General features: G+C 36.4%; 1 protein-coding gene across 3 annotated transcripts in view; it reads right to left on the reverse strand.

The window, feature by feature from the left end:
• The window catches only part of MTDH (metadherin), a 53,772-nt gene that overhangs the window by 10,673 nt on the left and 20,853 nt on the right, over positions 1-22,246 (reverse strand). Inside the window, exons 3-7 of one of the 3 annotated variants that reach the window (XM_052651952.1) lie at positions 13,183-13,267; positions 12,307-12,483; positions 10,827-10,892; positions 9,289-9,375; positions 4,536-4,634 (exon numbers count right to left, since the gene is read on the reverse strand). In XM_052651952.1, the coding sequence (XP_052507912.1) occupies positions 4,536-4,634; positions 9,289-9,375; positions 10,827-10,892; positions 12,307-12,483; positions 13,183-13,267 (514 nt within the window). Of the gene's footprint in view, positions 1-4,535; positions 4,635-9,138; positions 9,376-10,826; positions 10,893-12,306; positions 12,484-13,182; positions 13,268-22,246 lie in introns of all 3 variants that reach the window. The other 2 variants (XM_052651950.1, XM_052651951.1) reach the window with 2 other exon arrangements.

Here is a 22,246-nt window from a genome sequence, read left to right on the forward strand (position 1 = left end):
GCTATGTACTAACTTCATAGGATTGCTGCAAGGATTATATAAGATACGTGGAAAGCAGTTCAGGACAATGCAGTAAGTGCTTAATAAATGGTATCCACTGCTTTTATACATTATCAATGACTTTAACAATAGAAAGCCAGTTTAAAAGTTATCAGGCATATACAATTAATTTATTTCTCACAATCCTATAAATCTCCCAGTAAGATACACTTGGTTATGTCGTAATGAGTAAGATACACTTGGTTATGTCATAATGTAGAAGCCATTTTTATAAGTAAAAATGGATCTAGCAGATGTCGGAACCAACTGCTCACCTTACACCAAGCATTTATTAACAATATTTTTAGGAGATTTGAATGTCAAAGTTGTCAATGATTTTGCTTAACCCTCACAAATAAGAAACCTAGATTTGGAAAACTGGTGTTCATATACCAAGTCTCTTAAAGCCTCTTATCAGGAAAAAACCCTTTGTCAAGAAAAAAAAAAGTTTAAGCAAATGGGGCTTCCTTGGTGGCTCAGTGATAAAGAATCTGCCTGCCAACGTAGGAGACGGGTTCAATATTTGGGTCAGGAAGACCCCCTGGAGAAGGAGATGGCAATCCACTCCAGTATTCTTGCTTGGGAAATCCCATGGACAGAGGTGCCTGGAGGGTCCATGGGGTTGCAAGAGTCAGACACAACTTAGCAACTAAATGAGAACATAAACTCTTAATAAATATGGCAGTGGTGCAGGGGTGGTGAGGGATAAAAATCTAATAAAGTACTTGGTAAAATTATTATTCTTTAAAGGTTTAGACAACCATAAAGCTTGAGGAATAACTGGAGCCCACACTTCAACTTCTACCAGAATAGTAACAGAAGCATAAATTTCTACTGGCTTTATTAAAGCTTTATGGTGATTTTTTTCATGTTTATTCATTTCAGGTTGGTATACTTATCTATTTTTTGCAGCTATGTTGTGTGGCATGTGGGATCTTAGTTCCCCAACCAAGTACTGAACCTGTACCCCCCTGCAGTGGAAAACTACTGGACCACCTTTTAAAATTAACTGGAGATCAAATAAAACTGCTTCCTGCCCCTGCCCCATTTGTAGGATTTTAGTTCCCGGATCAGGGATTGAACCCGGGCTCTAGACAGTAAAAGCACAGAATCCTAACCAGGGAATTCCCCAAATAAAACTACTTTAAGACAACAGGTCAATCACCTAAGCCTAAAAACTGTCACCAGGTGACTTCTCAACGGATAATTCTTAACAGTTCACGGGCCTAATGTAAAAACTTCTTAGACAGTTTCCTTGAAATTGTGTAGTATAGTTTCATTCACAGCATAGTTCTTTCTAATTATTTCTCATTTCTTAAAATTCTTCCATTAGTTTTGCTAAAGTGTTTCCAAAGAACTGTATTAGCTGTCTTTTCAAAATGGTAGGGATAGCTCTGCATTTAGTCTGCTTGTGAAACAATGTTTTAGGTTTAAGCATCTCACAGCTGTTCTCCTTTCTATTTCAGTAATAAGATGGCTGTCAGTTGTTTCTGGTCAAAACATATTTCAGCATTAACTCTAATAAAACAAAACAATTACGTTAGAAAGACATTCTCCAGTGTTTGTATTAGACAATACAAATTAACCTCACTGAGTCGACTATGCTCCTAAAAGACAATCAATAGTACCACAACACTTTCTGAATATCTACCATCTATCAGGTAGTGTTCTAACAGCTTTAAGTTTGTGAGGGAAGAAATATTATTTACAGATGATGAAACTGAAACACAGAAAAACAAGGTAGCTAAGATTCAAACTCAGGTAGTCTGTCCTCAAAGCTCACGCTCTTAACCTCTTCACCATAGGGCTGTTAATTCTTTCACTCTGATGTGTCAACAAAAACAAAATTCTATTCAAAATCTGACTTTTTATAGGGGTTATGATATTGTTCCTTTATGGTCAAGATAAGTGACTAACAGCCGCCTTTAAAAAATGTTACTTTCCGTACTTTAGCATCTTAATTTTATTTTTTAAATTATTTCGGCTGCAAGGCAGGAACTTAGTTCCCTGACCAGGGATAGAACCTGTGCCTCACGCAGTGGGAATGTGGAGTCTTAACCACTGGACCACCATGGCAGTCCCAGCATCTTAACTTCATATGCAAGTGCTTCGGTGAATCCAGTGCCATTCTGCCAGATAATGATGTCTATGCCTCAAACCAGAGGGTCAGTATATTACTCAAATCACACTGTTAAATAATTCATATACTGTGTGGGATCAGTAATCTCAAATACTTCATGAATTCTATACATTTAGGAGGAATGACTAAATTCACTGAGTACCAAAATTAGTACATTAAAGAACGTAACACAAAATATAAAATTCACAGAGAAAATGTGGTTAAAGAGGAACTGAGGACTTCAAAGACTGCCAACACAGCATAACGAACAAAGAAACTGTTCTTAACACTTATTACTTGAAGAATAGAGTCCCATGGATATGTTTATTTCAGTATCTTATTTATTAGCCAATTGTGTTTTTTACACAAGGATACAAAAGTAGAGCTACTGTGTCCAAGCAGTGAAGCCTGGAGCCCTGCTTCCTCAGTTTTCCTCAGCTTTAACCCACAGCTGCCTACGACACCTCAGTGCTATTTTCTTACAATCACTACCCATCAGTCCTATAATCATTCCTCAAGTCTATTTTGCACATAGCTGTTCATTCTTCCCAAAGTACAAGTAAGGCTTTTTTTCCCTCTAAAAATTGCTTTCCATCCTTATAATCCTTTATTTATCTGACACTTGAACTTTCACGTTCATTCAATATCTCATTAAAACCTCATAACACTCTATGGAAATAGATATGAGAGACTATTTGCTCTATTTTACAGGTCAGTTAATCTAGACTCCAATATAAGTGACAAAATTGAAGACATATGAGTTACTACTTTTTAAAGTCAGGATTAGAACTAGGATCTACCTTCTAAACTAGTATTCTAGTCAGAATACTAGTCATGACTAAATTCTATAAATTTAGTCATTCCTCCTAAATGTATAGAATTCATGAAGTATTTGAGATTACTGATCCCACACAGTATACGTATTATTTAACAGTGTGATTTGAGTAATATACTGACCCTCTGGTTTGAGGCATAGACATCATTATCTGGCAGAAAGGCACTGGATTCACCGAAGCACTTGCATATGAAGTTAAGATGCTGGGACTGCCATGGTGGTCCAGTGGTTAAGGCTCCACATTCCCACTGCGTGAGGTTAAGGGCAGATCCTAGTTCTTACCCTTACCTCCCTAATGTTTAGTCAGCAGACGGTCAAGAATCTGCCTACAATGCAGGAGACCTGCGTTTGATCCCTGGGTGGGGAAGATGCCCCGGAGGAGCAAACAGGAGCCCACTCCAGTATTCTTGCCTGGAGAATTCTATGGACAGAAAAAGCCGGCAGGCCACAGTTCACGGGGGTCACAAAGAGTCGGGTTAGAGACGACTGAGCAACTAACACTCAGGGCTTTTCGCAATTTACCTTTCCAACCTCATCTCCCTCAACCTCTAAGAATATGCTTCAACTAATCTAACAGAGACCAGTCTAAGACTAATGTTCAGACTCTGTTTCAAACTTACCTTCATGATTACTATCATCATCAAGGCTGTACATGTAGTGGTTAAGAGCATAAACTCTGGAGCCGGACTACTAGTTTGATACCTGCTCCTCCAACCTAACTGTGTGGCTGGGGAAAATTAGGGAACTTTTCTTTGTCTCAGTTTCTTCATTTGGAAAGTGTGGGGGAAAAAGTAATACCTACAATAGAACTATACTAAACAAACTAATAATATACCTAAGACTTAAACCACTTAGATCAGTGTCTGGCAGTCAGACACTGTGTTTGCCGTTGTTATCAGCACTGCTACTGAACACCTGTAAAACGCAATGCACTAAGCACTGAGAGAAAGAAAGGCAGAGTGAGTTCCTGTCTTCAGAGGGTTTTCAATTCTGAGATGTGAAGTTGTGGGGGGGAAAAATACTTTTTTAATATGAAGATGGTATGAGCTTTCTGAACATAAAAATCATATTCTTTTCCCCTTCCTCTTTTTTGTGACTCTTGCCTTTAACTTTCTTATGCTTCTATTGGAAATTAGACTAAGAAAATGGTTTTCTACCAACATAAAAACCTGCATACCTCACAAGTTCAAAGCCATTCTTATATATTGTATTCACTCTAGTATATTAAAACTAGGGAAATAAATAGAATATTTATTTAAAACAAACAATTTAAAAAACTATAAAAACTACAGTGCAACTATAAGAAAACTTCATGTTTAAATATTGCCTCAATCATGAAAACTGAATTTAGTTTTCTTTTTTTTAAATTCTACAGGTATTTAATAATTGGTTTGTAAGTAGTATACACTTGGTATTAAGTTATATTGCTATGACCTAAAAGGTGAAAAATTACAATTAAAATTAAAACATAAACATGAATTCAGGGTGCTAGAAAGAAAATTCTGAAAACAAAAACAAAAGCAAACTGATAAAAGGACATACTTAACCCAGACCATTCATCATCGATATAGGGTTGATTACGGCTAACATCCCACTGATAATCAGAAGTGGTAGACTGAGAAACTGGCTCAGCAGTAGACCCTTAAATGAAAACGAATGCAATAAAATTAAAAATGGAAATTTCTAATGATGTTTCATAACAATAGTTCTATACTTTGCACACGAAGATTTAATTATTTTTCATTTCTCCTAAAAGGAAAAATTCAGACATTAGAAAAAGAGTTAAGATAAAGTAGAACTGAGGGTAATTTTAGATTAAGCATGATAATCACTAGATTGCATTCACTGATCAGAAATCTATTTTTTCCTTAGTACCGATCCATTAGATTTTATTTTTTATAATATATACTTCAAATTGGATAGCTCCAAATTTCAAGTCAAAAAAGTTTTGTTTTAATGAAAAGTAATAAAGCATTAAAAAAAAAATCCTAGATGTTTCAGAATATCCCTATATCCTTAGAACCCTAAAGGAGAGAACTAGAAAATGTCTGAGTTTGCTAGAACTTTCTAAGGAAAAAGACAAAAGAAATAGATGATATTTAGAGAAGTGAGGCAGAAAGAAGCCAAAGAGAATTTAGAGAGTTGTGCCGGCGGTTTAGAGACCAAGTTAAGTTCAAGTGCACTTAAAGAGAAGAGAAAATTATCTCCTAAATTTTTCGTCTTCATTTCTCTGGGAGGTGGGGAATAGGTGTGGTGAGTGGGGGTCACACAGCCCATAAGCAGTGTGATGAAAGCTGTGGTCAGACTACTGTCCAGGACTTACACAAAATTCTGCATACAGTTTTCAGGGCATACACATTCAAAGATGTTTGGCTCTACTGCCATAAGCTCGTTTTAGCATGGAAATGTAAAGCAGTGCTTCTCCATCAGGGATTTATATACCCTGGACCTTCGGCATCAGAATTTGCATGTGTTTTGGAATCCTTCTTAGGTGACTCTGATACTCACTTTGGATTCAGAGCCACTGATATAAAGGGTTAGGAAGAGTATGTTTGTGTAAGAGACTTAGCCATAATCACTTCCTCTCAAAGAAGTCCTCACAGATTTTCAGCTGGTTGTAGATTAGCTTATTAGCTTACCACTAACATGCCTGACATAGACTCAAAATGGTTACATGTTTTAAAAATAAACCTTAACAAGTAGAACAACCCTATAAAACTAATATATAATTAGCACATTAGTTGCTTAGAAAGACTATAGTAACACTGTTGCTATTTCTTTAGCAGCTTTCTCTGAATATATGAAGAGAACAGCATCTGTGTTGTACAAAGTCACCAAGTGAAGGAAGATATTAACTTGTACCTCTGGAACTACAATGTAGCCTGTAAGACCAGGGGTTGGCAAATCACAGCTCATAAACCAAATCTAGCCACCCCCCTTTTGGTATGGGCCCAGGAGCCAAGAACAGTTTTTATATTTTTAAATGGTTGAAGAAAGTCAAGAGAACAAAATTTCACCCCGATACACTCATCTGGTTTATGTATTGCCTCTGGCTGCTTCCCTGCTACAAAGGCAGAACGGCCCACATGGCCTAAAATATTTGTTATTGGGCCCTTTACAGAAAAAGTTTGCTGACCTCTCTTCTAGACTAGTGACTCCAGACGCTGTGGAACTACATGATCAGCACACTGGGTCCATGAATTATTATTGATAAATGGCATATCTATGTAAGTAATGCTGGATTGATGGTAGTTTGGTTAGTAATAAAGGAATAAACTAGTACAGAAGTGTCACGACTTTGAAGGAAGGTCTTCTATTAATATCTGCATTCGTCTGCACGTGTGCCAACATGCTTTCAGTTATGTCAGGCCACAGAATCTTCCTATCTACACAACAAAAGGATCTAAGCACCAGCAGGTTAAGAGTTTAGGTCTTTCGCTTTCCATTTCAAGGCCTTTGCTACTTTATATTGTTTATCTATAATTTATGTGGCTAGCAGTACTTGACTCTGATTATTTTTTTCAAAGAACAAGTGCTAAAATTAAACAGAAAATTTTTTGTTAACTAAATGAAAGACTGTTTTCACATACCAGAAACAGCAGAGTTAAGTGTGAGAGATGCAAAAGAAGCAGAATTCTGTTCAGAGGTATTCATTCCCCTATCCACACTAGACCAAGCAGCTGTTAAAATAAAGAACGTCACTTGGAACCTTCAATTTGCAATGAAACTTGAAAGACACGTACAGATTTAAAACTATGATAATAATATTCAAAGATACCCGGAGAAACCAGAACCACCTAGTATAGCAATAGCAACTGTTTATTGAATGTCTGTTATGTACTGGGCTCTTGACACCAAATACCTCTAATCCTTAGGGCAAGGCTGCTAGGCAAAGTTTCAGAGCAGTTAAGTGACTTGCTGACAGAAAACACCTGAGCCAGCTGGAGCCAGAGCCAACTTTCCAAGTCCATGTGTTCTCTACCATGGCAACGCAGCTGATCGTGCGCCACAATGAAGCTGCTACAAGCTTGGACAGGCACTGAGACTGGGTACCTGACACTCATTCTAGCCAATCCTTTAAACTACTTAAACATGAGGTTCACAAATGTTCAATAACTAGCCTAATCGCCATAAAAGCTAGTATGTGGAAAAATAGGGATTCGTACCAAATACTAGGAACATGCTCATTCCACTATACCATGGTATCTTCTCAACATTTTTAAAGCAATTTCCTACTTACATATGAGTATTTTAAGGAACATATACATCTATGAGGGCAGTCACATATGCCTCTTCTCAGAAACTAACTGCAACTCTCATTTAATACAGTTCCTTTCAATTTCAATAAAGGTCCTAATCCATCTAGGCAGGAACTCTAATCTGATGCTTAATTTTATCTACAGCAACATTAAGCAAGTACTACCATCTAATTTATGTCCTAATTATGATAACACTACATAGCTTTTACAAGTAAATTACAAATATCTCAAAAGGTCATGGTTCTTAAGATTACTTGATTAAACCTGACCATTTCTTTTATTCAGTGTGAAAGGATGCTTTATACCATAGAAAGTTACTCTTTTATCACTGCTGAAATGAGGCTAGGAATTTAGGGACTGTCTTTTACAAAACAAATTTTGATATTTCTACACAATTTTTGGACATTGCAGGGGAAGACAGAACAGCTTAAGAACAATATTAGCAAATGATCTGAGGTCTGTTTCCTGGGGATGTTGTTCAACATGAGTTTTTCTAAGCTTCTAAGTGATGGGAAAAGCATATAATATAGGAAGAAACAGTTTTTTCTACTTAAACACTAAAAATTCTGTAAGTATCAATCCCTCAAACTAAAATAAACCTGCAACGAGCATAACAGAAAAGATATGTTTAATGCACAAGGAATTACAAATTAAAGCACAAAAAACAAGAGGCCATTACACAAATGGGCAAAGAACATGAATAAACAATTTATGAAAGAAATAGAAATGATCAAGAAAGTTGTGAAAAATATTCAACCCCATTAGTGGTTTAAAAAAGCTAATCAAAATAATTTATGTATTTTTTTCTTATTAAATTAGAAAAGATTAAAAAAAGAGAATAGTCAACCTTGGTAATATACATATGATAAATGACCCTCATACTGATGCTGACAGTATAAATTAGAACTTTCCTAGAAAATACTTTTGACAACATGTCATAGAGCATTGCAAATATTCATATTTCCTTTAATCCAATAATATCACTTTCAAGAATCTATCCTAAAGAAGTAACCCCCAGCAAATACACTCAGTACATCATTTATATTTCTTTTAAAAAAAGAAAAGTTATTTCTCTGATAATGTGGGAACAGTGATAGTCTATGCTATGCTTACACAATATATTATAGGATCATTAAATGAAATACGGAAAGTAAAGAAAATGTTTGAAGTACAATATTAAGTGAGGGAGGAGGAAAACAAAAATGCACACATGATCTGGATTATGGGGGAAAAAAAAAGAAAATACTGAGACTGTACACAGGAAAAAGAAAAAAGACCATAAGGAAAGGCTGTCACTGGGTGATACGATTAAGAGTAGGTTTTTCCTTCTCTTTTTTGCAGTTTTCCACATTAAATATGCATCCCTTTTCTATCACACACGCAACCTGAAATTAAGTTGCTTTTAACTTGAAGGCTCTTAATAGAAATAAGGCTCTAATAGTCTTTATCTTTAGAATCCAGGGGAAAAATTAATTACGAACAGTCATTCTGTAGACTGTAAAACAGTATATAAAACTGATGCTAGAAACTGTACCTCCATTTATTACTTTTATTTAAACTCAATAGTAGTACTGTTGAAATTAATCAAGAAGTCTGCTCACACATTACACTTATTATAAAACCAAAAATACACAATTATACTAGTTAGCCACACTGATAATCAAATGTGATAAAAGCACATGAAAGCATTAAGAGTAAATAATAAATGCTATTATTCACTTATTTAGTTCCCAGTTTGCTCCATGTGAAGGATCTGAGTTAATCATTTTCTTTCTGTATAGCTTGACTAATTTTACTACCAATGGATCTGTTTTTCATTCTTGGAAAATTTTAAATGTACCAGATAAGCATTTTAAAGTAGCTTAAAATTTTCTAACAGCTCTTACCAATGCCAGAAAATATTGATCGGTCATTCCAACTCCTTCCCCAGTCTTTTCCATTTGCATTAGCGTCTCCAGTGTCTTGACCCCAGGCAGATGGCTCGGTTTTCCTCTTGCCTGCAGAAGCAGGTGAAACAGAGTTCCACTTCTCCTCACCTGCACTGATCTGTGAGGAGAGTTTCATAGACTTTTCATTCCAGCCTCCTCCATTTATAGTGAGGTTTTCATTCAATCCTGGAGAAACTTAAAGAAGAGAAAACATGGATACATGACTCCTTGTTAAAACTGGGATATTTTCAAATTTCCATAATTGCTTGGCTTACATTTATCACTCATTTTCCCCCTACTGTCCTCTAAACAGATCAAGCTTTAAAGATAAAATAAAGGATCTGAAAAGTGACATGACCACCATCGTTGACTTTTAAAAAATACAAGTAGGTTTGAACTTATATATATATATATTCACTCAGTAATAATGTTTTCAAAAGCAGACTGACCTGCTCAAAAGTGCAACAGAGCAAACAGGAAAACGAATATTCTGGTATACTCAGAATACTCACCCACTAAAAACACAAAGGCTTCTCCTTAGCTACACGCTCTTTCCTTAAATGTTTATCCATATATATTATGTCTAAGGCAGTGATTCTAATACCTGGCGACACATTAAAATCAAGTGAAAAATTTCTTAGATGTAGACACTGGAGTTCGAATTTCAGTAAGCTCTGGGAGTTGGTGATGGACAGGGAAGCCTGGCATGCTGCAGTCCATGGGGTCACAAAAAGTCGGATACTACTGAGCGACTGACCTGAAGACATTAGAACCTCAGCCCAAATCAATCAAAATCTAAATTACTAGGGGTAGAGCCCAGGCATCAGTATGTTTGTGTGTACACATTTACATGCAGGTATCCATACATACGTGTAAAGCACATACACACAAATATACATAGGTGTGTGTATATAAGTACATGTTTCTTTTTATATACATGTGTGCCTTTCTAAGGTTCCTAGATGGCTATAATGTGTAGCCAGGATTGAGAATGAAGGAAGCTGAAAGTATTCAGAACAAGTCTGAAATAAGAAGTTGCATTTCTGAATTTTTGTTCTACTACAAACACTTCAGTTTTTAGGTAACAAGATACCACTCTCTACTTAATTCAATCTTTATCATAAATCAATCAATAAAATATATTTTCTATTTGTGAAGTACTGTATAATTTTAGACTACAGTCCATTTATTATGAAAGCTTTGATATTGTTCAGGAAGCAGTTTAGAAGATTAAAGGTATTAGGGTTTCTTATTTAATAAACAGAATAAAAGTCTTTTATCCAATATATGCCTATATAAAACCCAAGTCCATGGGAAAAAAGAAATCTTTTTCTCTGTTGGCTTAAACAATACAAGCAAGAACCAAAATTGCATATAAACTATTATTAAAAGAATGTTTTTTCATACAAGGGAGAGGGATGAACAATGAGAATATACTAATGTACTGTTAGAAGTGGGAGTGATTTTTCTGTTTATCTATTTTCCAAAATCTCTGAACTATGATTACATTGCTTTAGTAATTAAAATCATTTCTAAGATGTTTTTTTTCCTTTCGGTGTCATTCATGTGAGGAAAGAGACATATATCTATGTTTCTATTAATACTTTGATGGGCCTTCAATTTAAGTTACATGTAATTTCTCTCACCCTGAAGTGTAGAATCTCCTTTTCCAGACTTAAAGTTGCTAACTTGAACATTTAGATGAGAATCACCTGGTTGAAATAAAAATAAAATTTATTTAATACTAAATAGGCTATTATGCACATTAAAATTAGGAGTAACATACAAATTAATTTTTTTACTAATTATTTATAATAAAAATTGTTCCTTGAAGTACTAAAGAAAGTCTTATACTGGAAAAGAGTTTTACTAACAACATATTTCACATATTCTTAGGAATTGAGTTCTCTAGTTACCATATTCTTAGTCAACTAGAATGCCAATAAAGGACCTGGCAAATTGCCCAAGTAGATATAGCGTCTCCTGTTCTACAATGGTTATCAAGATTCTTTAAAGGAGGAATTGGAGAACTGGGCTCTGTAATTGGATTCAACTTTGCCACCTCTCAACAATACCAGCTAGCTGCCTTTTCAACAATCCTGGAAGCAAACACATAAACTTAAGAACAATTTTGCCAATATCTGGACCAGGATTTAGGAAATATGGCAAGAGGTGAGACCACACATTATAACAAAGACACTACTGATATTTCTCTGACACTAAAAAGCATGATGGTCATAACGTATCAAAAAATCAGCATGACACAGGACTGTGCTAGCAAGGCAGGCATGCAGCAAACAGTGAAAAAGGGCCAGCAACACAAACACCATAGCAGGGCTATCAGGTGACAGTGAGAACGGGCAAGCAGGGATCAATGCTGTGCCACAGCAATAAATTCCACCAATCCAGGCAGCAAAAAAGTAAAAGCTATCAAGGCCAAGACACAGGTCTGAAGATAAGGGGGAAGTGCTGGCGATTAATGAAAAGGTAAAGGCAGGAAAACTAGTGCTTTGAAGCAAGATGAACAGCATCACTGCAAACTGATGTCTCCAGGGTCAAAATGACAGCAATGGAAGAATTACCAAGAGGCCATCAGTATCGGATAGTGTGAACATTTGAAAACTTGGGAAAAGCATTAGCTCAATAATGTTTGCAGTTCCAGTCTAGCTTTATCAAACACCTACAGCTTTCTCAAAGAGTTGGCGTGATAAGAAATTCAGATAGAACCCACACTATCCAGAACATGCTTGTTTCATCCTGGAATGAAAGCACCCAACATGCAGAATGGTGACAAGTCATTTCATTAAATGAATGTCCACTATAAAAAATGGAGACGTTAAGAGAGCTGGGTCAAGGCAACACACGTGAGAAAAAAGCAGCAGTCACTTTCTCATGTGACTCAAGGCAGAAAGGCAACTTTAGTTTAATAGGTCATTCATTAGCCAGTATGTAACTGCTGGTATCAGGTAAATCAATACGTGGTCCACAATGCTCTCACGAAGAAGGGTATATCAGCACAATGAGGTAAGCAGTTCAAAATAGCCAGATTTTGATATAATGATATTTTGTACATCTGATTAAAAGGAATTGGATTTGATGTATCACTCTTATGTTCCACTAATATACCTTTATTCTTCTTGGAACCAACAGGAAATGATGCAGTTGTAACTTGCTCGGTGGTAACTGTGATGGTATTTTCTATCCCAGGGATAGTTGAATCCAATGAACCAGAATCAGACTGCACCTTATCACGTTTACGCTGCTGTCGTTTCTCTCTGTGACTAATTTTAGTTTCCCAGGCTCCTGACATAGCCCCAGAAAAAAAAATGTTATTCAGTAGGGGGAAGACAAAAAGGTTGTAGTTTTTTTGGGGAAAATAGGGTGGGGCACCTGAAAGATCATGATAAATTTAGATGTTAAATTAAAAACCAAGAGTGCTGATTATATTCATTTATCCTATGAATTTATTCTAATTGTGCTGTTTCAGGCAGCTAATTGCCATTATTTATTCTGATAATTTTGATCAGATCTATCATCTATGGTTTAGAAAAAAATTGATATAAATTATCTTGTATCTTTTTTTATTTTGCTGGGTAGAACTAGTAGGGGAGTGTTATATATGCTATGGGTTTATTAGGTGAGGACAATAAATGGCTTACTTAAAAATTTTGTACAGCGTCTTCTAGGGATGGTATTTTTAAGAACAATGGGAAAAAAAACCAAGCCACACTTCTAGGAAACAAAGACAAAATGAATGATTTTTAAATTGCTCAAGATATTGAGCTAGACCTTAAATTTCAAGGCAGCTCCCTTTAAGGATAGAACTATTAGATCCTTAAATAATTTAGGGGAAAAAGTGTCTCCTAATACGTACATTAAAATCTAGTTATTCAACAGAAGAGCTAGATACAAGATTAAGCAAAACAAACGCAGCTTTTATATAATGCACCTTGGTTAAAAAAAATTTTTTTTTTCCTACAGTCCTTTCACTTGCTCAAGTACCTTCATCAACTTCCTTTCCATCATGGCGTGAACTGTTTTGCACTGCTTTAGCATCTGACTTTGATTTCTTCTTATTTTTCTTTGACTGAAAATAAAATAGAATGTTACTTAATATTTCATTATGTTTTCAAAAAGGTAGAAGTTAGTAAAATACATAATGAAATGTATGATGCTGACAACCAAAAAAACTTAATGTTTGATTAAAAAACTTAACATATTAAACGGCAATAATAGTATGAGGTTATCATTTATTCAGTCATTACTATATGCGAAGTACTTTACACTTAATTCTTTATTCCTTAAAAAAAAAAATCACTGGAGACAGTATTATTCCCATTTTAGAGATGACAAAACAAAGATTTAGAGATGTTCAATATTAAATAGGCTGTTCTGGGTCACATGAAGTTAACAGATTAGGAAATAGGTCTATCTGGCTCCAAAGTTTGTGCTTTTAGACATCATGTTATCCTACCCTAAATCATAAATAAGGTACTATACCATGGTGTTTTCAGCACAATAAAACAAAAGGCTACTGCGAGTGGTCAGAAAGAAAATGATGTACTGATTAAAAACAGATTGCTGGCATATTCTACGTATAACAAATTAATGAGTCAATTGCACAAAGCAGCTAATATTTTGTCAGTTCCAAAGCAGTGTGAAAATATCTAAGATTTGAATATGGTACACGTACAGTAATTCATTCAAGAAAAAACACCTACACGCATACAAGATATGGACATTTTTAGAATGGCCTTCCAATTCCCTTCTGCTAATATTTTCTCCTTTCAAAAGCCTGCTAAAAATTTCACAAAGCCATGATAAATGTTTCCAGAAGAGAAGTACTATTCATAAAATACAGATTTTGTTTATACTTGTTAATTTATACTTGTTTACTGCGATTGGCTATGTATGTACTATTGTACACTATCAAGTTTACAATGGAAAAGAACTGGGTAAGCAGTAATGATAGTTTGAGTAAGCTATAAATGACAGCTAACTGCTTTTCTTATTAAGAAACTATTGACAAATAACTTCAAGTGACATCAGAATATATAAAAAATGATTACAATTTTTTCTTATACTCTCCACAGTTGATTTGCATGTTTCTTTACATGTTCCCATCATCATGACCATGTTTTAATGTTCTGCTTTATTACATCTACCAAACCAGGCTCATATCCACTTAAAGAAAAAAATTTGAGATTCCATCTTTTCAAGTGCACAACTCAGTGGTTTCTGGTATCTTCGAAGTTGTACAACTATCACTGCTATCTAACTCCAGAACATTTTCACTGTCCCCAAAAAGAAACCTGGAGTCCATTAACACTCACTCCCCACTATCTTCTCCTCTCTGGTGCACTGACCCACCACTGACCTACTTTCTGTCTCTCACATCCACTCTTAAGCAAAGATAAAACACATGAAGCACCTATCAATTACAACCTAGAGCAAAGGTCAGCAACGGTTTTCTTCTTGCTCTGGCTGTGTCGCTTATGGGATCTTAGTTCTCCAGCCAGGAATTGAACCCGTGCCCTCAGCAGCAAAGTGCAGAGTCTTAATCACTGGACTGACAGGGAACTTCCAGCAAACATTTTCTATAAAGGATCACACCGTAAGTATTTTAGGCCTTGCAGGCCGTATGGTTATATATGTAGCAACCAAATAATCCTGCTGCTGTAGCATGAAAAGCAGTCACATACCAAACAGAATGAAATGGGTGTGGCTGTGTTCTAGTAAGTTCTATTTATAAAAGCAGGCATATCTGGCCGAACTTGTTGGCAGGGGGGTGGGGGGTGGGGGTGGGGTGTGTGGTCCAGAGTTTGCTACCTCTTGGTCTAGCAGAGTACTGTCCAACAGAAGTATAATACAAACCACAAACATGATTTAAAAATTTTAGCATATATTAAGAAGTTAAAATATGTAACACTAATTTTTATATTTCACCCAACACACTATCCAAAACACTATCATTTCAAAATGTAATCAATGTTAAAAACTATTAAGATGGGCTTCCCTGGTGGTTTAGCAGAACAGACTCCACCTGCCAATGTGAGAGATGCAGGTTAGATCCCCGGGTTGGGAAGATCCCCTGGAGAAGGAATGGCACCCAGGCCAGCATTCTCGCCTGGGGAAATCTCATGGACAGAGGAGCCTGGCAGGCTAAAGTCCATCGGGTCACAAAAGAGTCAGACGTGACTTAGTAATTGACAACAAAATTAATAAGATAGTATGAAAATAAAGAATGTTAAATAGCCATATGTGGCAAATGGCTACCATATTAGACAGTGTATACCTACGAAAACTAGGTAAGTACCCCAACCTATGGAAAAAGAAACTGAGGCCATAAAGAGATTACATAAACTGCCTAAGATATAGGGTTATTAAGTTTTGAAACTGAGACTAAAATCCAGTTCTGACTCCAGAGCCTGCCCTGACAAATCTTTCCTTTCTGCCTCTCTACATTTAATGCCAAATATAAATTCAATCAAGTATTGGTTATGTGATTTGAGGCTGAATCACTAAACCCCCTTCCTCAATGGTCATATGGGACAAAATCTACTCACTTCACATAAGGTTCTTTTAAGTATTAAACAGGATGTGAAAGCAGACTGCTAACTACAAAGCACTGCGCATGAACTCTGACCTTCCCAGCCCAGGGATCGAACCCAGGTCTCCTGCTTGCAGGTGGGTTCTTTACCAGCTGAGCCACCAGGGAAGCCCTAAGAGAGGGAAGTTATACGAAAAGAACAGAAATTGTATTCACATTGAAATATACTATGATTTGTTATTAAAACAAGGTCTGCAGAAAAGCAAGGAAAATTATCTTGACTTAGGCTTCCATCTTGTTCAATTTCACTATTACCTTTAAAACTAACCTCATTTTAAAAAGTAACCTCTCCCTCAGATGAGACTTCAGTTCAGTTCAGTCGCCCAGTCGTGTCTGACTCTTTGCGACCCCATGAATCGCAGCACGCCAGGCCTCCCTGTCCATCACCAACTCCCGGAGTTCACCCAAACCCACGTCCATTGAGTCAGTGATGCCATCCAGCCATCTCATCCTCTGTCGTCCCCTTCTCCTCCTGCCCCCAATCCCTCCCAGCATCAGAGACTTTTCCAATGAGTCAGCTCTTTGCATGAGGTGGCCAAAGTACTGGAGTTTCAGCTTTAGCATCAGTCCTTCCAAAGAACACCCAGGACTGATCTCCTTCAGAATGGACTGGTTGGATCTCCTTGCAGTCCAAGGGACTCTCAAGAGTCTTCTCCAACAACACAGTTCAAAAGCATCAATTCTTTGGTGCTCAGCTTTCTTCACAGTCCAACTCTCATATCTATACATGACACTGGAAAAACCATAGCCTTGACTAGACAGACCTTTGTTAGTACTGAGTAACATATAAAATGCTTTATAGAGTCACAGGTTCACACACTAATTGACTCAGCCATCCTAGTAAGGTGAATCTTTTACTTCTGATCAGCTCCACTACAGCTAACAGTTGAAGGAAAACTGAGAACATAAGTTCTGCCTGTTACCCATAGTTCCCCCTCCCCCAACATTGTTGTAAGCTTCACCATTGGTGAATTATTAAAGTAGCTTCTCTTGAATGGTATTCACGCAAATCAAGATTTATTAAATACCTACCATGTGTCAGACATTGTTTCAGGAGCTCAATATATATAGCTAAATAAAACTTTCTACTAAAAAAACAAAAAAACACTTTCTACTAGTGGAAACTGTACTATAATAAACTAATATGAAAAACAGACATGTAAATGAGACATAAGGAGAAATTCTTATCTTCAAGGGCTTCCCTGCCATTGCTCACTTCCCAATATTATTTATACCAGTCCAATTAATTTATATTCCCATTACAAAATTCGTACCATTTTGTATCATCTATAAAGTCTACCTTCCTTATATGACATATAAGGCCTTCCACAAATTAATCTCAACTTTATACTCTTTTATTTACATACATGTAATGATTTGGTTCCAAAAGGACTGTCATCTCTAATACTCCTCTCTTTGCCCAAACTCTGCTGACCATGAATTTTCTCTCAAAATAAAGCACAGTAGCCTGGGTGCTTTAGGGTGACTTTCTTTGTACCCTTTTCCATGTATCCTCCTCCCCCACTGATGGCCAAATCCTAAAATGATGTTCACTATTTTTTCTTAACTCGGCTCAAGTTCCACCTCATCTGCTTTATGCCTGACACTTTCCTGTCCCCTAATTAATTAATAACTTTTAACATCCCTAATAAAGGTGCGAATGACTAGCCATATATAAAACATGTAGTAAAGCTTAATTAAGAAAAAAAAAGCAGTATAAATAGAAAGCCTAAAATTTTCTTCCTTCATCCCAGTGGATACTTTTGGAGAGCACAGTCTTTAAAAGCACATGCTACAGTAGTTCTAAGATGACATAATCTGCTCTTAAATTCACAGAACTTAAATATGAGCTGGGAATCAAATAAAACACACAGAAATACTTCCATTACTAAGCTCATCTTTCAGTCTTAACATAGCATTCCTAATATTAGACAATACCCAAATAAATGCTATTGTTTATCAGAGGGGCAAAAGGTACACCCTGACAGCAAAAGCATATCTACTTAAATGGCTAACTGCTCTCTTAACAGATATTGCTATTTTAAAGAACTGCAAAGTATAAAGAAAGGCAGAACAGTGCCCAGTTAATGCTAAAAAGATTAACTTAGGGAGAATAATCTAATATTTGTATTGCATCAAAACTATCATAAGAATACTGAACAAATTTTAAGTGAAATGATATTTTATTTTGCAACTAGCTATTAACACACAAGGGAAGTAGCCAGGTTCTGAACGTAACCCTTAATTCAATTTATTCTCTAAGTTGGAAAGTAACTGGTCCTTAAAATTTGGTGAAACTGACTTAATATTTACAACTCTATAATTATCTAAAGTCTCTGCTGGCAACGTTAGGGGTGATATAGTAAATACAGCACACAAAAAAGGAATTCTGAGCATTTTCTAAAGGCTAGAAACGGATACTGCAGTGTTTTGGTCTGCCGACTAATGGCTGGTACATGAGGTTTTTCATTAACTCATGGCAAAAACTTTTTTCTGAGATTTTTGTTCTGCTTCCATTATATCAAAATTTCTTTTCAAACCACTGTCAATGGTGACTGGTTTTAAAACTGTACTTGTACAATATCATTTACATGTGGAATCTAGAAAAATGGCAGAGATGAACTTATTGGCAGAACAGAAACAGTCACAGACGTAGAAAACAAACACGGTTACCAAGGTGGGGGGAGTGGGACAAACTGGGAAACTGGGATTGACATTGCACTACACTGCACTACTATTAACTAACAAGAACCTACTGTTCAGCACAGGGAGCGCTACTCAACTATTTGTGGTGACCTAAATGGGAAGGACATTAAAAAAGAGTGGCTGCAGGTATACATACAACTGATTCACTCTGCTACACAGCAGAAACTAACAACACTGTAAAGCAACTATACTCCAATAAAAATTAATTTTAAAAAATCAGGAAGAAAAAAAGTACTTGATAGGCCTTCCCTGGTGGTCCAGTGGTTAAGACGCCATGCTTCCACGGCAGGGGGTGCACATTTAATCCTTGGTCAGGGAACTAAGATCTGCATGCCACAAGGCGAGGCCAAAAATAAAGTAAAAAAAAAAAAAAAGAAAGAAAGAAAGAAATGTAGTTGACAAAATTAAAAGTTGTTAGTGAAATTTATTTTGAAAGTTTTAGCAAATGCCACCTGAAAAGTATGAAAACGATTGCTTCAGGATCAACTTCATCTACTTTCTACCTAAACAAATATGGCACGTCCCTAATTTTATACTGCTCAACATTTTGGCACTACTTTCCTCACCTGTCTCAAACACACAGGTGAGCTGTGCCTGGTTAAATAGTAAAGGATAAAATGAAAGTCCCAAAGGCATATGAATTCCATTTCTCTACTCCATCTAAACTAGCAGTTCTTAATTTAACTTAGTAACTTGATGACACAAAATCAAGATGAGATTATGTATGAAAAAATGTCACAAACCTTTTTAAAAGTAAAGAGGCCTGCAACTGATTTCCCCCATTTTGAGGAGTGGGTGTAATTTAAACGAGACTCAGGATCACCCCACTCACTACTATCCTGATACATTTTTCTGAATGGAAGAGTAGAGTTGCAGGTGTCAGGAAGTGCACACAACTTGCACTTTAACTCTTCTCATCCTGGTTATTTTCTTTCACAGCATTTATACTTGCTTGTTTCTAGTTGTTTTCCCCACTAAACTTCATGAGAACAGTGACTCCCTTTTAATCCTGTTTTACTAACCATTATATTGCTAGAGCCTACAATGCTGTATTTTGCACACAGAAGTGTTCCATTAATGTTCGGTTTATTAATGAAAGGGCCTAAAGACTGAATTACAAATAGCCCTATTTACCCAACTTTCACTGCTCCCTCAAATAAAATCTGAGCTATTTGTATACTTGATTCACCAACCAAGCCATTAAATTATTTAAATATATTTGGTGTTAGCTCATAAGTTACGGTACATTGCATAAGCCGCATGGTTATCAACTTATAATCTTAAAAATTTATGAAACCTTTCTTAAGAACTTCTTTTATGGAGCCCTTAACTCGTTCCCAGATTGGGCTCTCCCATTTCCAATTTTTTGTTGTTGTTCAGTCTTTCAGTTGTCCAACTCTTTGCGACGCTATGGACTGCAGCACACCAGACTTCCCTGTCCTTCACCATATCCCAGAGTTTGCTCAAACTCATGTCCATTGAGTAAGTGATGCCATCCACCCATCTAGTCCTCTGTCACCCCTTTCTCCTCCCGACACTTCCGTCTTCCCCAGCATCAGAGTCGTTTCCAATGACTTGACTCTTTGCATCAGGTGGCCAAAGTTTTGGAGCTTCAGCTTCAGCATCAGTCCTTCCAGTGAATATTCAGGACTGATTTCCTTTAGGATTGACTGGTTTGATCTTCCTGCAGTCCAAGAGACTCTCAGGAGTCTTCTCCAGCACCAGAGTCTGAAAGCATCAATTCTCTGGCAACCAGCCTTTTTATTGTGCAGCTCTCACATCCGCACATGACTACTGGAAAAACCACAGCTTTGATTATACAGACCTTTGTTGGCAACGTAATGTCTCTGCTTTTTAATATGTTGTCTTGGTTTGTCATTGGTTTTCTTCCCAGGAGCAAGTGTCTTTTAATTTCATGGCTGCAGTAACTGTCTGCAGTGATCCTGGAGCCCAAGAAAATAAAATCTGACACTGTTTCCATTGTTTCCCCATCTATTTGCCATGAAGTGATGGGACCGGATGCCATGATCTTCGTTTTCTGAATGTTGAGTTTTAAGCCAGCTTTTTCACTCTCCGGTTTCACCTTTATTAAGAGGCTCTTTAGTTCCTCTTCACTTTTTGCCATAACGGTGGTGTCATCTGCATATCTGACGTTACTGCTATTTCTCCTGGCAATCTTGATTCCAAATTGTGATTCATCCTGCACAATAGGGTGATCCATTCTTGCTTCAATCTAAGCACTTTAAAAAACAAGTTCAGTTTCACTTTTGAACCCCCTACCACTTCCTGCCAGACAGAACTACAGCATCATGGAAAAACAATGTGCTAAGGCGGTAGTCCTGGTTCTAGTCTCAGTTCCACTGTTTGTTAGGCATTCAGACTGAAAAGTCTAAAGGCAGAAATGAGGGTTCTCTTGGTTAACCTTAAAGAAGGCCTTGAAAATTAATTCCTTGGGTGGAACCCAAATCACAAAGCTATAGACTGTGGTACAAGGGAGCCTGGAAGGTCAAAGAGTCCAAGACTTAGAGAATCAGATGATATTAAAGCAGTCCAGATAACAAGACATTTTAATGAACCCAAAAGACTATATTAAGAGTTTAAAACAAGGGTTCAGGGGGAAAAAAGAAAAAAAGAGACCAGACAGGCTTTGTAAACTACAAGACCTCTTTTGCACTCACTCAACTTTGCTGCTGTACTGCAAAAGCAGCCACAGACAATATATAAATGAGTAAGTCTGTCTGTGTTCCAATAAAACTTTCAACAATAGGCAGAGAGCCTCATATGACCAGTTGGTCTTGGTTTGACAATCCCTGGTTTGAAACTACAGTTTCTAAGATACATTATGGAAGATAAAACAAATGTATGTAAATTCCCTGGGCATGCATGTTTTTCTCTATTTTGCTAAGAGCTGCTACAGTTTATGCTTGTATAAAATCTATGCTGCCTCAGAATAATTTTGTCTTTGGTTTCTAAACATTAATTACTCCTCACACATCTTGGTCATAGGATAATCTTTTATACTCTTAAAATGTGTTGAGAATATTGAAGAGCCTTTGTTTGTGTGGGTTGTGTCCACTGATATCTACCATTATAAATTTAAAATTTGTTTAGATACGAATTAACTTATTTCAAAGTACAATAAACTATATATTGTATAATTGTACCTATATAAACAAACTTATTTTCTGAAACAAACATTTTAGTGAGAAGAATGTCATGTTTTACATTGTGCAAATATCTTTGGCATCTGGCTCCATTAAAAAAAAACAAAACCCTGGATTTGCATATATGTTTTTGCGTTAATTTACTTTGATACGTTGTTTGATTGAAGCATATAAAAAATATAGCTATGTACATGCAGATACGTAACTGGAAGAGTAGTTTTTCAGTAGTTTTCTACATAATAGTGCTATTTTTTTTGCATTAAAAAAATATAGTTGTAAAGCAATTAAGTATAAACTGCTTTACAATGTTGTGTAATTGTGGTATTCTTGATAGTACACCAAAGATTAGTAGTTGCAAGGGGAGGACAGGGAAAACAGGGAGCAACTGCTAAACAGGCACATGTTTTCTTCTTGGGAAGAGGAAACTGCTTAAAGATTAGATTGTGGTCACAGCTGTACAACTCTGTAAACACACTAAAATTGTACACATGAAAGAGCTAAATTATATCTCAGAATAAAGCCATTTAACAAAAAAGAATGAAAACCAATGTGCCTGGAGCTTAGAGAAGTAGGAAAAGACTTGAGT

Source organism: Budorcas taxicolor, chromosome 14, assembly GCF_023091745.1.
Source record: "Budorcas taxicolor isolate Tak-1 chromosome 14, Takin1.1, whole genome shotgun sequence".
Classification (NCBI taxonomy): Eukaryota; Metazoa; Chordata; class Mammalia; order Artiodactyla; family Bovidae; genus Budorcas; species Budorcas taxicolor.